Source organism: Acartia tonsa, chromosome 13, assembly GCF_053477335.1.
Source record: "Acartia tonsa isolate MP-2025a chromosome 13, ASM5347733v1, whole genome shotgun sequence".
Classification (NCBI taxonomy): domain Eukaryota; kingdom Metazoa; phylum Arthropoda; class Copepoda; order Calanoida; family Acartiidae; genus Acartia; species Acartia tonsa.
The window spans coordinates 43,378,746-43,392,767 of NC_137272.1; the positions used below are offsets into that span (position 1 = coordinate 43,378,746).

Below are 14,022 nucleotides of genomic sequence, written 5' to 3' on the forward strand. Positions count from 1 at the left end.
AGAATTTTAATTGGATAAACTTCAAAAGTCAGATACTTATTTTATGTCAAGATTTCATAATTTTTTATAATAAGGATTTATCGCGAATATTCAGTTTTTATGTGTCAACTGAACATCTGCTTTTTTACTCAAATATTCTTTATGTATATCCATGATTTTTTGTGCTTCACAACTTGTGGATGTTGTCGTCCTTTTTGATAAATTAGTGCAATTCTAAGCTAAATAAATTTACAGTAATTCCTGTTTTGTTAAATCTAAGCTATTGCTGCCACAATGGGTGAAGTTGATGTATAACTGGTCTCTCCACTTTTCTTTAGGGAATGGGTTGGACTATTTGAAATTTTTATCTTTTTTAAAGTTTCGAATTCTTTCAACTTAGTGTACTTAAATTTTTACCACTTTCCTCCTTTCCCAACATACTTAATTTCACCTGCCAGAAAATGAACTTTATTCATTTGGGGTATGCATAACATTTGAACCATTAAAAAAATAAATGTAAGAAATCAACCCATTAAATGACTTTAACAGAAGAGATAGGCAAATCTTCAAATCTCAGCAGGAGAACCACCATTGAAATTCTCAAGTTTGTCAGAAATATATGCGGAACAAAGCTAGAAATGGATCCAGTAACCCTCGGGGGTCCTGGGATGGTGGTTCACATGGATACAAATTGTTTAGGGCATAATCCTGACAGGAACAGTGATATAGAACCATAGAAACATTTTAAAGGAGATTTACCTACTTTTCTGTTAAGAGAATAGTAATAAAGTTTTGAGCAAGATTCCAGTCAAATGCGCTTATTAGGTCAAATTGTTCATAAATATGCCTTTAATTGTATTATGTGTTTGGTCAACATTAAGAACAGTAATACTTAATAAGCGCATTTGACTGGAAGTGTACTCACAAATTTACAGATTATTTGTAAGCTACTATTCTCTTTGCTAAATAAGCACAATTATGTAGAATAGTGTATCATTATAAGTTACACACATTATTAGGAGAAAAGATAGAGATGGCTGATAGATTTGCTTAGTGTATTTATACTTAGAGACAGGCCTACAGTCTTACCATAATTATAGAGTAGTAAAAATGTTTACATTATTTATATCTCTGTTCATTTGTAAAGAAAAAAAGTTGGAAAGTATCCTATCTGGGTTCTGGGATTAATAGATGTAAATTCAACACCACCAAGAAGTTATATGCAGGCATGGACATGGAAAAGTATTCTGGATTGCATTTTTCACGTTTCTCAATAGATTTAATACTTTGAATGATCAATCAGAAACAAGGATTCGTTTTTTGCTTATCAAGAACTTATTGTTGAAGAGGAACAAATCCATACTGCCAGAATTGAATTTTGTAGCATTTATGGTTTTCTTTGTGACTTTTCTTTTGTCTGACAAAAAAAACTTCCTAAATCTTTGTGTGATCAGTTTTGCCATACCAGAATACTTATCCAAATCCCCAATCATTAAGGCAATAGGGCACCAAGAGCCTCAGCTAATCCTATCAATTCTGGAAAATGTAGTACAACCAGAAACTATTGTAATAACCAAAGACTATGAAGTTTATAACAATCTATATCATGAACAAGGAATGTGGTACAATCCATTATTTTACAAGTGGAGAACTGATAACCCCAATTTATATCTAATATTGGTGCTATAGGGTTTTCATACACTTGACAATTTGTAACCTAACCTCAAATAATCATCTTAAATAAAAAAAAATAGTAGGATTGGGAGGGAAAGGTTAAGATTAGTTATTAAAGGGGTAGTTTCACGAAATGCATTTGAACTTAATTTAGTGAACCACATATTTTTTCCTAGTTAATGGGTTAAACTACATTTATATAGCATATATTTGAAATAAATTAAATTTTCTACCACGTAGTTTTTAAAATATCAAGACTTGAAAATTGTCTTTTTGTGATATATGCAATTTCAAAGACAATTTTCAAGTCTTGATATTTTAAAAACTACATGGTAGAAAATTGAAATTCTTTCAAATATATGCCATATGATATAAATGTAGTTTAGGTAACCATTTAACCAGGATAAAATATGCGGTTCACTACCCCTTTGAAATTATTTTGTTGTTGGGTTAGGTAGACCACTTGTTAAATTATGGATTTTTCCAGGAATGCTTCAGAATATAAACTTTGTTGCACCATTCAGTGGTGGTGGGGATGATGAAGTTATTAGCTACTGGGCCTCTAAAAAGAAATGGCTTACTGCCATGCGAGGCTGTAAACATGAATTTCTGCAAGGTTGTTATTGCTATAGATTATTAATTTAATTTTTATATACTTAGTTGATCTCATGTATACTGTTAAGGAATGAGATACTACTATAGTAAGGCAAGGATTTATTTGTATCACATTTACAGTAGGGGTAATTTTGTTTATCATCATTTAGGATTTCCGTCCATTGTCTTAGCTGTTAAGATTCTTGGGCTTTTTTTTATCATTTCTTTTTGGGGATGTTTTGGGCAGAGTTAAAATAATTGTAGAACCCCTGACCTTATCAATATTATCTAGAACCAGTTTACTCTAAAATAATGCAAACTAAGGATTTTTACATAAATTTTAGCACTAACCTATACCTGTCATTTCCTCTATAGTAATTTATAATCTAAGGGTATCTGAATGAGCTGATGTGGAGAGAAAGATATGGAGACAATTCCTTCAACAACCTGCTACAGCACATTGCCGAGCAGTATCCCTTGTAAAGGGATGCTTCCATGAAAAGCTTACAATAATCTATCACATCATATTGATAAGCATTATCTTTTGTAAAGGGGTACTTCCATGAAAAGTTTCCATTATTTTGTTACATCACATTGACGGAGCATTATCTCTAGTTTAAGGGGTACATCTGTGAAAAGTTTCCAATAAAATATCCATAGACTATTTTTTTTTTCTTCAAAAATTGACTATTTTCTATATCAAACACTTCCAATTTATAAGCCTGTATTGTATTCTTATACAAAACCAATGATATGATAATGTCTTAACACTATATTTATGACTATTTAGTACCTGCATTTGTATTTTATATGGCATTTTATACTTTAAAATCTGAAAATACATACTGTTCTTTAATTTTTTTCTAATGAGAAGGTGTTAGTGTTAGATTAGCTAGATAATTGTGAGACTATCCCTTTTGTTACAGAGAAAGAAATGATAATTTATGAAAAACTATTTCATCACTAATTTATCTGATTCCTAAGTATTAGTATTGTATTTGTGGAAAAAAAAATTTCTTACGCTTATTTGGTTTTGTTCAGATGTAACATCCATATATTTTATTCAGTTATTATATGTTTTTAAATTAAGTTTACATTTATCTGTTTCTTAACAGTGAAAACTTACTTTATAGGTTATTTGTATTTAAGCTATGTGTAAACTTTTGTATGATTTTATTAAAGGTAAAAAAGTTAAATAAAATCTTTAACTTACTTTTGTAAAGGTGACAGTTTTGAAATATACGATGATAAAGAAGAAAATTATGATAGTAGTGATACTGAAAAATCTACAAAAATCAAAAAGAAAAGAAAAAAATCCACGAATCTAAAACTGAAAAGAAAAGGAAGATTGAAAGAAAAGATTTGCAGTGTTTGTGGCGAAGCCTTTAGAAATGAAATTCTGCTTAACAGACATTTGAGAGATAAACATGATTTTCAAGGAAAGGATTTTTAAAAGAAAGTTTTTAAAAATTGCTTTAGAGTGGCCATAGAAAAAAATAGCATAAAACCACTCCAAGTTATATTACTTTGTCTAAAAACGAAAGAGAAAAATTATCATGTGTAATATCTTTGATAGGAACATTTCTCATTAGAGGGTTTACCTAACCCCCCCCCCCCCCCCCCTTTCCTCCGGAACCCAAACAATTCAAGCCTAATGAGAACATTCTTATAAAGATTTCCTTTAAAGTAGACCCTCATTGTTTAAGTAAGTTATTAGACAGTCAAACCTAATAAATAATTGTATTTTTTATTTGAACATTAAATCCTCCACTTTTTCTAATTATAAATCCTAATATTAAAGGTGAATCTCACAGCTGTGAATATTGCGGTCAACTTGTAAAAACCAAAGGAGCCTTGCACATTCACCTTAAAAAGAACCACGACGTCCAGGGCGACTACAATTGTGATACCTGCAACGAAACTTTCTTCAGTAGGCTGCAACTGAAGAGACACATAAACGACGCTCACTCAACAGACCAGGTGCCCTGTGAACACTGCAGCGAATTGTTTCCCTCGCGGGATAGGTTAACCAAGCATATTAGGAAGTATCATAGCGAAGGATCTGAACTGAAACCAAAGAAATGTATTGTTTGTAGTGAAACTATTTATGGTACCCTAGAAAAGCACATGAAGACACACAGAGTTAATGGGAAAATTCCATGTAGCAGGTGCAATTTAACTTTTAATGGAACTAGTAATCTTAAGCGCCATATTTTAGAATTACATGAAGAAAAAGAGAAAATATCATGTTTGATATGCGATTCTAAATTTATTCGTCGTTCTAGCATGGTTAAACATTTAAAATTATATCATCAAAAAATATCAAAAGAAGAAAAGAAATTGATGAAGAAAAAACGAAAAATTAGCCTTAAAACAAAATCTTTCAAAAAGCCGCGGGGCCATTGCAATCTCTGCGGCATGGAAATGGCCAAAAGTGGCATTTTCGGCCACCAGAAAAAGTCCTGTCCAAACCGAACACAATCGGTGGAGGAACTCAAAAAACAGCGCCTGCAAGAGCGCGCCAAAAATTTCCGCTCCGAACGGGCGCGCTGCAACCTCTGCGGCGCCGAAATGGCAAAGCGCAGTATTTCCCGCCACCAGAAAGATGGCAATTGTCCAGCGACCTTGCAGGCCAAAGAAAAAGTGCAGTGTAATTTATGTGGCAATGAGATGTCCCGTGCATCGTTGCCGTTTCATCAGCGGAAAAACTGCAAGGCTTCCAAAGAACAAAATCCGCAGATAATTTTACATCATGATGGAAATGTTAGTAGTAGGGACAGTCAAGATGATGTAAATGTCCACATTTCTTCTGCAGATGATAAATTAAAGGCAGAAAGACGGGAGGAGATAGGAACTGTTTTAGTGCCGGTTGTCAATTTAGCGGCTCCGCCCAATTTACCAGCCGTCGGCGGCCAGGGGCCAGCTACGGCTTATGTTAACTATGGAGTGGTGCAAGTTAGAAATGATCTCAGCTATTATGGAACTTTGATGCCACCTCAATGATTCTAATATTTCGTGTACAGGGTAAGGACAATGAAAAATTAATCTTCAACCATTTTTCGAATACGCACTTTTGTAGTTTTAAATATTTAGTGAAGATCAATTTTATGTCCATTTACTTCTCCCTCTTATATTTTGGTTGTAGCCCATGATTCTAGTCACTATGTTAAGTGTATTTTTTTGACAAGTTTTTCACATAAATGCTCAAATATACCATACTACTTTCATATATAAATTTGTTTGCTTAAATATTTTATAGTTTTTTAATTGTTATTTTTATCATTTTAATTGTTAATTCAAGTTGTTATACAAATCTTTGAAACCTAAGAAATCATGACAATAATAAAAATATGACTATCAAATGCTTCTAAAATTGCAGATAAAAAAATGGAAGGCAAAATGAGATTTTCGGATTCAAGATTCTTTTACTTTAAAAGGTTAGATTTGAGTTATTGTTTCGATTTTCTTAGTTTTTATTCATCAAACTTGTAAAAAAGAGCTTCTCTATACTTATGTATGTCAGACTGACTAAAACCAACAGTTAAGAAATATTTCTAACTTTATTTTCCTTTTTGGTGGATTTTAAAAATTGATGTGATAGAAACATCGTACATGTTGATTAGGAAATGTTAATAGATGTAAAAAAATACATTTACTATTGTCTATCTTACAATAGATTTATTGTATAATGATATATGTCAAAAAGTATTTTTTAAGATATTGATAACTTGTAAATGCTGCGCTAACTTTGCTTGGGTATTGTTATGTGCATTTGTTATTGTTAGAATAAAATCACAAAGTAGTAACAAGTTTTTTTTTGGTTCTTTTAGTTGTAGAATCATAACAAATTGTGTTATACATCAATGTTATGCCAATGCAATAAGTTAATTGTTCTTCCCTATTGAAAATTACACATTAGTTAAGTTGAAATTCTGAAATATTATAAATCTAAAAAGAAAACCTCATAAGAAAAAATTCTTTAACTGAAGAAAAATTGGAATGCCTCCAACTGTTTTTTTTTATATAAATATTTGAATAAAAATATGTTTATTTCAGGAAAATCTGGAAAGGTGAAAGAAGTAAGACTAGTAAGAAAGCCTGATGGAAAATCTAAAGGTATCAATATTAAAACTTTTAATTAATTTCTTTAACATATTTTAGGTACTTATATGATCTTTTATTACCTACTTATTACGCCCCAAGAATCTGAGATTGATATGAAATTTTTTAACATTAGTTGACAAGTTCCTCTTCTTTATTAAGTGCTTTTTTGCTTTCCCTCAAAATATGTACCAAGCACTGAACCCCCTCTTCCCTCTTACTTCTGAAATATACTGGAAGAATGGTGGAGGGGATATTTCTTCCTCTGCCTAATCCCTGCAAGGGCCTAAACTACCCATCCCCTTTTTCAATTTATTCATATTAAGGAGGGGAAATGGGATCAGTGCTCGACTAACCACTTTTAGGGAAACCGCGCATTATTATTTTTTGTTTACAGGTTATGCCTTTGTTGAGTTCAGCAGTGTATCTGAGGCTGAGGCCGCCAAGAAGAGGGACAATGAGCTGGTGAAAGGGAGGCCGATGTATATTTCTGACTGTGATCCCGACAGGAATAATAAATAGATTTCTCGTATTCATTCGAATCCGGTGGATAGGAACCGGTTCTCATCCATACGAAAAAAACTATGTCTAGCATCGTATTATATCCAGCTTTATACGAATATAGAAATGATCAATAAAGAGATTAAAACCAGTTTTTTAGCCCATGCCTTCGGCACCTAGGGGCTAAAAAACTGGTTTTAATCTTTTAACCCATTCGTGACAATTCGTGCAATAATGCACGATTTAAAAAACCATAAAAAACACATGAAATTTGAAGGTTTAGGTCTTTTTCGGCTTAATGAATATTATAGAGTCAGGATATGGGCAAAAAATTCTATTATATAAGTTTGGTATTGGTCAACCATAAATTAGTACAAAACCATTTGTTATGGCTTCACCATCAAATTCGAAAAAAATATTTTTAAGAAGGTAAAAAATACTCATTTGATTAAAATATTTTTAAAAAGGTAGACTTATCATCTAGTATTTTTTATATATTTTACAACAAAAAAAGAATTTTAGGCATAGGTGTTTTTTTTAATGCGCTTTTTTTCACATTTAATTGTCGTACAATAATGAACGATTCGGAACGTGCACTATTGAACGATCTATAAATTCGTGTAATATAGATCGATTGGGATCGTACACTATAGAACGATAATTTTTAAATACATTTAATGTTCCAAAAAATCAACTTTTAGCAATGTTTCATAGATGAAAATCTTCCCAGGACCTATGAGAAGCTTCACTGTAAAGGATAACCGAACAGATTCAGCAGTTAGCGAGATCCTTTGGTATACACAGACAGACAGACTATAGATATTCTGTTAATTTTCGTATTGACATTATCTATCTATCTATGTTTAAAAACACTTGATATACCTTAACAACAACTATAAAACGTCCTTGTCTTGTCTAGTAACAAAAAAGACAAATTCTCAAATTTTCTTCTGTTCTCTTTCTTTTTCAATGTATCTCTCTCTCTGTGTCATTTTCTTTCTCTAAAGTTTTCTCTGCTATCGGCTGGGCCATTGTTATCTAATGGAGGGAGAAGTAAAATAGCCTAAAACTAACCAAAGACTTACATATATATGACATATGTTATAGCCTTAAACAATCCCGTGAAGCTTCATAAAATGGAGAACTCAATCGGTTCAGTGGCTGGCAAGATATTGACAGACAAACATAAAAAAACTAAAAGCTTTCTATAATAGGATGGATAGATCAAAATCTATAGAAGTAAATTTTTTCTTTCAATATATCAATATGTAATGGATGTCTGTATGTCTATCTATCTTTCCATGTGTTTTCTAAAATTCATTTCTATCAAAAAGCATTTAAATCTATCTATATCCATATAATTTTTTCATATATGCAATATAAGTATTCTTAAATAAATACACCTCTAAATAGCCTAAAACCGACTGACAAAGTAAAACACCAAGAGAGGCAAAATTGGATTGGTAGATTACAAAAATCATATCGGCGTTGATGATATCATCACCAAGAGAGGGGAAAGTGGAATGGTAGATTACGTTTTTTAGAGGGTCAAAACCGTAATCATAGATTATATTTCTGCTAATATAAAAATGGATTCAACTCCCTAACTGTTCAACCCTTTCTTTCAGCTGATTTTTTTGTTTGTTTTGTATTGGTTAGACCACTATTAAAAATGTAGCGCAAGTGTAAATATGTTTAAAATGTCAAAAAATTGTATAGGTATGTGTTTTTACTATTATAAATTATAAAGATTTAATTTTAATCAGCAGTTTTACCTACCCAACATTTTATAATGATGCGATGCATCTCTACGATTCATTAAATCAAAGAAAAAAAGAAATATTAAATATCTGATTCAGATTTTTCAAAAATATACTTTTTTCCTTTACAGGACGATTGAGAATGAAAACTTTTGTTTTTGAAATATATATTTGGCCTATACAAAGATGTTAGTTTGATAAGGTAGTCTTGGGTTAAGATGGATTAATAGATTTTAAAACTATTCTAAAGGAATAATGCATTGGGACGATACATTGATATACAATTATATCTCCAATGATGATAAACAGTATTACTGAATCGGTAATTTAAAAAGAATGGTTTAAAAGTTTAGACACAACTCTTTTGGAAACAACAAACCAAAATGCAATAAAAATACCCACAGGTATACACTTTTGGGTACCAGTGTAATTTACAGCCCATGTCCCCTGCCTCCCTGTTAGTTATAGAGTCGCTGCGCATATAGAGAATGTCCAAAATTCATGGCCAATTTAACCAATTTTTACGTACCCTAAAAATATTTAATATCCTTTTGGGGGCATATTAAGCCCTCCCCCCCACCAATCTGTAAGGGTTAAGCTTTAAAATTTTGCTATAATTAGGGTTGGTCTGTCCGTCCGTCTGGGACAGTTAACTCTTTTCTTTAATTTAACAGGTTAGAATTGAATACTGATTCCTATTACCACAAGGAATAATGTTTTTAGCAAAGCATCTCTATATTCAAGTCCTGAAAATGTAAGTATATCCTTATACAGTATCCTGTATTTAAGAAGTTTGAACAAATTTGCTTCCAATTTTGTTTAGACTTATATATAAATTTTCTGCTTATTCAGTTCTGACACTCTAAAAGTGTTAATTTTTGTTTGCCTTACTATTTCAAGGTTTCGCTTTTATGGATGATGTTATCCTTAAATGAAAATTGATTAGAAATGAAGCAGCTTATTTTTTGTTCTACTTTATACATACCCCCCCCCCCCCCCCCCAATGTGTGATCAAGATGCCTCTAGAGATATATATAAGCCAACTTATCTTAGCATAATATTCCCCTTCCCCCACCTCCCCCATCCCCTCAATAATTATGGTTTATTTGTGCAATTGTGTTTCAATTTTTAGTGTCGTGCAGTAGTGTTCGATCCGAATCGTGCAGTACTGAACGAAAAAAAAAACTTTTTTGTCTTACATATTATCAAAAAACTTATTTCGAGACTTGTTTAAGTTTGATAAAAACTAAGAAACCCTGAAAATTTCACAAAAATCGGATCACGGGAAGTAGAATTGTCACTAATGGGTTAATTGTACTTTATATATCCGCGGAAAGCCATTTATAATACGATGAAAGAAATAACTATTAACATTACAAGATTCAGGGTTTCTTTGTGTGAAAGTAACCAATATGGGAGCAAGTATAATTTTTTTCACTGTAAATGCTCAAAAACTTCTGGTACCTTTGTAGAAATTGATTGCTTGGTTCCAAATAATTTTTGTACAAAATTTTAAAGCAATTATTTTAATTTATAGAAAGGTTACCTAAGGGGGGGGGGGGGTTAATGAAACCATCCCTAAATCGAACAAAAAGTTGAAAGAGTAACGGCTAACGGCTCAGCCGTTTTTTTTTGGCTTTTTTTAGGGCAAATCTGTCATAAATTACTTAGGAATCAACTTTTTGAAACATATTTTTGCTTTAAATCATGTTAAATGATACAAAAAAAGACATTTTTAAGATTTCTAGTACCAGCAACTACCGGCTAGAACCGTTTGAAAACGTTTTGGAGCGGCAAAGAGTATTATGTGGAGATAGGTTTCGTGAAGGATTTGCCTTGAAAATATCCAAAAAATGGCTAAACAGCTGAGCCGCCAACCGTTAGCCGTTACTTTTCCAACTTTTTGTTCGATTTAAGGAAAATAGACCTACCAATGATTACTCATGCAAAATTTCAGATATAAATTCAAATTCTAAGTGCCATTTACACATTGATTACGAGATGGTTACATTAACCCCCCTCCCCCTTTTTTTAATGCCATTTTATTAGAAAATACTTTAACTATCCATTGCCTTATTTATTTCTAATATCTCTTTAAAGTAACACAGAACCTTTATTTTAAAAAAAGTGTATTCTTTGACAGGTAAATTTCAATGGAGAAAGCAGAAAAAGATAGGCAGATACTCAAAAACTTGCCAGCAATGCGTAGAGATTAATTAGGGGAATAGTATATCAACATATATGTACTGTACAATTACATCTTTTAAATCAAAAAACTGGATTAATGGTTTGATTTATTCTTGTGTATTCTTTGGAAGAAAGTTAACTGATTAAATAACCAAATTTTTACATATTTTAAATCTATTGATAATTACCAGAAAGAAAGGTCCAGTATTTAAATACTCTACAGGTCTTGATACTAAGAAGCTCTTTGTTAAAGGTAACATTTTATTCCTTATCTTAACTACCAAAAGATCCGTAGTTTTAATCTTTATCTGTATTCAGTATTATTTTTTTCGGCTCAAAAGTTTTATTCAATTATTCCAATAATTTTTTTTAAAATTTTATTTGTATTTTACCTTATTATTTTAGTATTAGTTAGTATTAGTTATTTCCCAACTTTTTTTTTAGAAGCTTGTCAACAAAATAAAATTTATATTTTTTAAGGTTTGGACCCGAATGTATCTAAGGAGGATTTGAGCCGAGTGTTTGGAGAGTTTGGTAAACTGGCGGATGTAAGGCTTGTTACTTACAGGTATTGGTCTTGGTATATTTGTGTATATTCTTCATGGGATCCCTTGCTAAATAGGGGGAGGGGGGGGGGGGAATAAGAAATATGTGAAAGGGGGAAATAACTAGGGGGGAGGTGGAAATTAAATATTTTTGCTGCTGGGAATAAAAATGTATCTTGTGCTGAATATACCCCCCTATTTTAAAATAGTCATAGGAAATTTCCCTTTTGGTGATTATGAAACACGAACAAAGTTTTTGAATAGCAATTTTTTGCAATTTGATCTTTTTGATCTAGAGGCTAAAAATATTTACTATTTTTCGAGAGGGTGTCGTCCCACATCCCCGGAAAATAGCTTAAACCCATCACGGGAACAAAAGGACATTCCCTGTAAAGCACAACTTAATCGGTTAAGCTGTTAGCAAGATCTAAAGCTACATACACACAAACAGACAGACATCACTTTACTTTGTATTATAGACCATGAATTTTTATTTCAGAAATGGTCATTCTAAAGGAATAGCATTTGTTGAATATGTTGATGAAGTTGCTGCTGCCAAGGCTCTTGTCAAAACTGATGGAATGAAGGTATGTTTTGTGCTAGTGAGGGAGGAGAAATTAGACTTTAACTTTTACTGGTATCCAGCGTTAAAACTGTTGGCTAAAAAACTTTGAGCACTATAAAAGGGTAATTTTATTTATCATCATTGGGGGATGTACAGTACAGATCGTGACTCATATGGTATATCTTTTTATTTTAAAGAATGTATCTAAGGTCTTATTATTTTAAAGGAATTTAAAGTAGAAAAAAAGGAGAATAATTAAGAAATGTACTAAAATGTCAACCCATTTTTAATATTTCATCGAATTTATTTATTTCAGATAAAAGATAAGGAGATAGAGGTTGCCATTAGTAATCCACCAAAACGCAAACCAGAAGAACCACAAGATATGAAGGAATGAACAACATTTGCTTTAAACTTAAGTACTTTTTGTACCAAAATTTTTTTAAAAATTAGAAAAAAATACCTATAAACCCATACCAAGATGATTTCAAATAAAAATATTATTATTACTTAGACTTATAAAAATCTTATACCATTAAAAAGCCATTTTAGAGAACCCAAGAAACAACTTTACCACTAATATACTAAAATTAAGAAAAAGCAAAAAGCAAACAAAATGAAAAAACAATGAAAACAAACATTATTCATCATTGAAGGATATAAAATCTCTTGGCGGAACATCTCAGAAAGACTTTGGACCCCGAGGAAAGGGCCGAAGCCAGGTATTTTTTTCTTTTATTGAACAGAACAGATTAAGAATTGATTCGATTCATGGAGAGAGGAGACATGGGACTTTAAATTACACTGGTACCCAAAGTTTTATAATAAAGTTATCCTACTCGTAAAACTTTGGGTACATTTATTTAATTTGATTGGTTTGTTCTAAATTAAATGTGTTTAAACTTTTCAACAAAAAGGTTAATGTACCCAACCTTCGAGTATGTATGAATTTATTGTCCAGTGTCTTATCCCTTAATATCCCTGTATTATTTTAGCTTGCCTTCATGCCACGCAGTGTGCATCTATAGTGGTAGCATAGCATCTCTATGATTAATATTATTTTAGCTTGCCTTCATGCCACGCAGTGTCGCAACAAGTGGTAGCATAGCAACTCTATGATTAATATTATTTCAGCTTGCCTTCATGCCACGCAGTGTCGCAACAAGTGGTAGCATAGCAACTCTATGATTAATATTATTTCAGCTTGCCTTGTGTGTGTGTGTGTGTGTGTGTGTGTGTGTGTGTGTGTGTACTTGTAGCCATAGTTTCTTAGTGTTTGGACCTAAGTAGTCATGGAGTAGGACGAGACACTTTTGTATGCTAGTACCAGGGCCAGCTCAAGGTCCATGCTCAAGTACAAGTACTTGACCCGCTGTCTCAAGGGACCTACTCTTTATTACCTCACCCTCGCCGAGTATGGCAGGTGTCCCAAATTAAGTCACCGTAATGAATGACGCTCTCCATATAGGAGCTTGGGTAAGGGTTGTACTGATATTATTTACTTGACCATTGAGTATCCAAACTACTCAATTATCACCCTTCTTACACAACCAAGGGGAAGTTGTGTGAATGAATTGCGACTGAGAAATTCGAGTTGCCACATGGGGACTTGAACTCAAACTCTCACCACCGTAACTCAGTGCGTTACCACTGAGCTACGACGCCCCTTGCAGTGTCGCAACAAGTGGTAGCGCAGCAACTCTATGATAAATATTATTTTAGCTTGCCTTCATGCCACGCAGTGTCGCAACAAGTGGTAGCATAGCAACTCTATGATTAATATTATTTTAGCTTGCCTTCATGCCATGCAGTGTCGCAACAAGTGGTAGCACAGCAACTCTATGATTAATATTATTTCAGCTTGCCTTCATGCCACGCAGTGTCGCAACAAGTGGTAGCATAGCAACTCTATGATTAATATTATTTTAGCTTGCCTTCATGCCACGCAGTGTCGCAACAAGTGGTAGCACAGCAACAGCCAACAAACAGAAACTTGACCTTGTCAAGTTTGTAAAACCAGGCAAGGACCAAGAGGTTTTTTTTAAAGGCGAATCTTTTCAATAAGGGGGGGGGGAAGTTCTGCCACTTTCGCGTAAACAGTGTGCAGTGGACTAGG

The 14,022-nt window shown here is 32.6% G+C and overlaps 1 protein-coding gene across 5 annotated transcripts in view; it reads left to right on the forward strand.

Annotated features, from left to right (window-relative positions):
- The window catches only part of LOC145304463 (spliceosome associated factor 3, U4/U6 recycling protein-like), a 59,782-nt gene that overhangs the window by 41,086 nt on the left and 4,674 nt on the right, over window positions 1–14,022 (forward strand). Inside the window, exons 22-29 of one of the 5 annotated variants that reach the window (XM_080146345.1) lie at window positions 6,304–6,363; window positions 6,746–6,854; window positions 10,985–11,049; window positions 11,277–11,364; window positions 11,841–11,928; window positions 12,223–12,292; window positions 12,558–12,628; window positions 13,836–13,926. In XM_080146345.1, coding sequence (XP_080002471.1) covers window positions 6,304–6,363; window positions 6,746–6,854; window positions 10,985–11,049; window positions 11,277–11,364; window positions 11,841–11,928; window positions 12,223–12,292; window positions 12,558–12,628; window positions 13,836–13,926 — 642 coding nt within the window. Of the gene's footprint in view, window positions 1–234; window positions 316–526; window positions 696–1,124; window positions 1,206–1,476; window positions 1,593–2,138; window positions 2,270–2,638; window positions 3,684–4,045; window positions 5,685–6,303; window positions 6,364–6,745; window positions 6,855–10,984; window positions 11,050–11,276; window positions 11,365–11,840; window positions 11,929–12,222; window positions 12,293–12,557; window positions 12,629–12,971; window positions 13,063–13,835; window positions 13,927–14,022 lie in introns of those variants that run through there. The other 4 variants (XM_080146346.1, XM_080146344.1, XM_080146343.1 and 1 more) reach the window with 4 other exon arrangements.